Genomic DNA, 1,880 nt, shown 5'->3' with positions numbered 1-1,880 from the left:
GATACGCGGAATAACGGCTCGGCAGCGTTTCAATTATTGCAGATATAACTAATGTCCGATATTAGGTGCCGTCCGGCGTTAAGGGAACTCCCCCTACCAAGTTTATGACTGAATACACATCATCATTTACTCTAGCAATTAAGATGATTCTAATAAAATTAGGTATTTTACAATATGTCCTTTAAGAATTTAAATGATTTTGAATCGTTTCCTAAATATTGATATTTTTATTTTGTCCGGCTAAATTCATACAACTAGCCACTATTTGTCTGTCATAAACCGCTGCGTTAACATGCACACAGTAAGTGCGCATACTTTTAGACCACCGGGTAGATTCTCTCCACTCTTATGCACTGTTTACGTTGACGTCGCTCTTGGGCCTAGCCGAAATGGGTTAAGTGGGAGTTTGGACGTTCCAGTGGTTCTAGCCCTGCCTTAGGCACGTCCCATGCGCGAAGCGAGGTTACTCTCATTTTGAACAGAGTATACGACCAATCGCATGCGTCACATCGGTAGGTAGTACTAGGTAGTGAGAACTGCTCAGAACGGATGAAAATCGGTCCGAGAGAGAGGTTACATACTCTGATTTTGAACGGACTTTAGCTATGCCACAACTCGTAAACACGGCTTGCTTCGACGACGCGACAGTTCGAACGTTATGGAATAAAACATTATTGTGAGTTCAAATAATTGAAATTTCGAAGGAAATCTTTTTACAAAAATTATTTCTTTCTTCACGCTTTGACAAAATACAATTTGTAGGATTTTTATCTCGATAATATCCAGAATAATGTCGTCACCAGCAACACCGATAAACAGTAAATATGAACAATCAGTGACACCGTTGAGTTACTTATGAAAAAAAAACGATGTCAGATTGAAATCGCCTGGTGACATTTGGAGCAAATGTAGAAATTCGGATAAAGATGAAAAATGGAATCGCATTTGTGGCGACCACCACGGGGGGACCACGCATTTAGGCCTGGCGACTCTTGGCCCTTGAAATCGCCTGGTGACATTTGGAGCAAATGTAGAAATTCGGATAAAGATGAAAAATGGAATCGCTTTTGTGGCGACCGCCACGGGGGGACCACGCACTTAGGCCTGGCGACTCTTGGCCCTCGAGGCGAAGAATCGAGAGATGTTTGGAAAAACATCACATAGTACATTTGAAATTAGCTTAAGCATTACGTTTAAATAAATATATTTTTGTTACCCACTTGGCGAGTAATCATTTGCACCACGTCACTTCCAAACATTCAATCTCCGCAATTCGTCGAGTTTTCGAATTTACCTAGTGTGGAAGATGCATATTTTAGTAAGTTAATTTCCATCAATTTAAAAAAAAAGTGAAATTCATCGTTCCCTTTAACTATTTCTTTCTCCTTAGATAAATTAATCGTAGTCGTAAGCACGCCGAAACCAAACTTGGGAAACGATACACTTTCGAACACGATTACGGATGACGATGCGTCGTCAGCCAAGTAAGAATTATTGTGAATTTCTTCGTAATCAAAACCATATTATTTCCTTGTATTCAATAATAGAAAAAACGATCGTTTAAGTATGTTGTTCCGTACGGGACGACGGTTCCCAAAAAAAAAACCATAAACCGGCCCTGACCGAGCCTCGATGCAGAGGATTATCGGGACCGTCAGACAAGCGTACCCCCGTAAAACGTTTACCGAACGACAACTTAGCACATTTTTACTATCCATTGTACCAATTTTCTAATTAGCAAACTAGTCTTTTCCTTCTCTGATATCCGATTTCCTCTCCTACTGGGATTTTCCGAAACGCTAGCCGCCTCGAACTTCCATCCCCACATTTACCCTTTCCCTATCCTCTTGCAAATATCCTAAGACCAATCACCGAATTTC

The 1,880-nt window shown here is 40.7% G+C and overlaps 1 protein-coding gene across 1 annotated transcript in view; it reads left to right on the top strand.

The window, feature by feature from the left end:
* Positions 1-605: 605 nt before the first annotated feature.
* The window catches only part of LOC108578921 (targeting protein for Xklp2-like), a 2,595-nt gene continuing 1,320 nt past the window's right edge, over positions 606-1,880 (top strand). Inside the window, exons 1-4 of the mRNA XM_017942339.1 lie at positions 606-676; positions 877-943; positions 1,258-1,318; positions 1,391-1,484. Coding sequence (XP_017797828.1) covers positions 606-676; positions 877-943; positions 1,258-1,318; positions 1,391-1,484 — 293 coding nt within the window. The remainder of the gene's footprint in view (positions 677-876; positions 944-1,257; positions 1,319-1,390; positions 1,485-1,880) is intronic.

This window comes from Habropoda laboriosa, unplaced genomic scaffold, assembly GCF_001263275.1.
Source record: "Habropoda laboriosa isolate 0110345459 unplaced genomic scaffold, ASM126327v1 scaffold30, whole genome shotgun sequence".
NCBI lineage: Eukaryota > Metazoa > Arthropoda > Insecta > Hymenoptera > Apidae > Habropoda > Habropoda laboriosa.
This window is presented reverse-complemented; position numbering and strand designations above follow the sequence as displayed.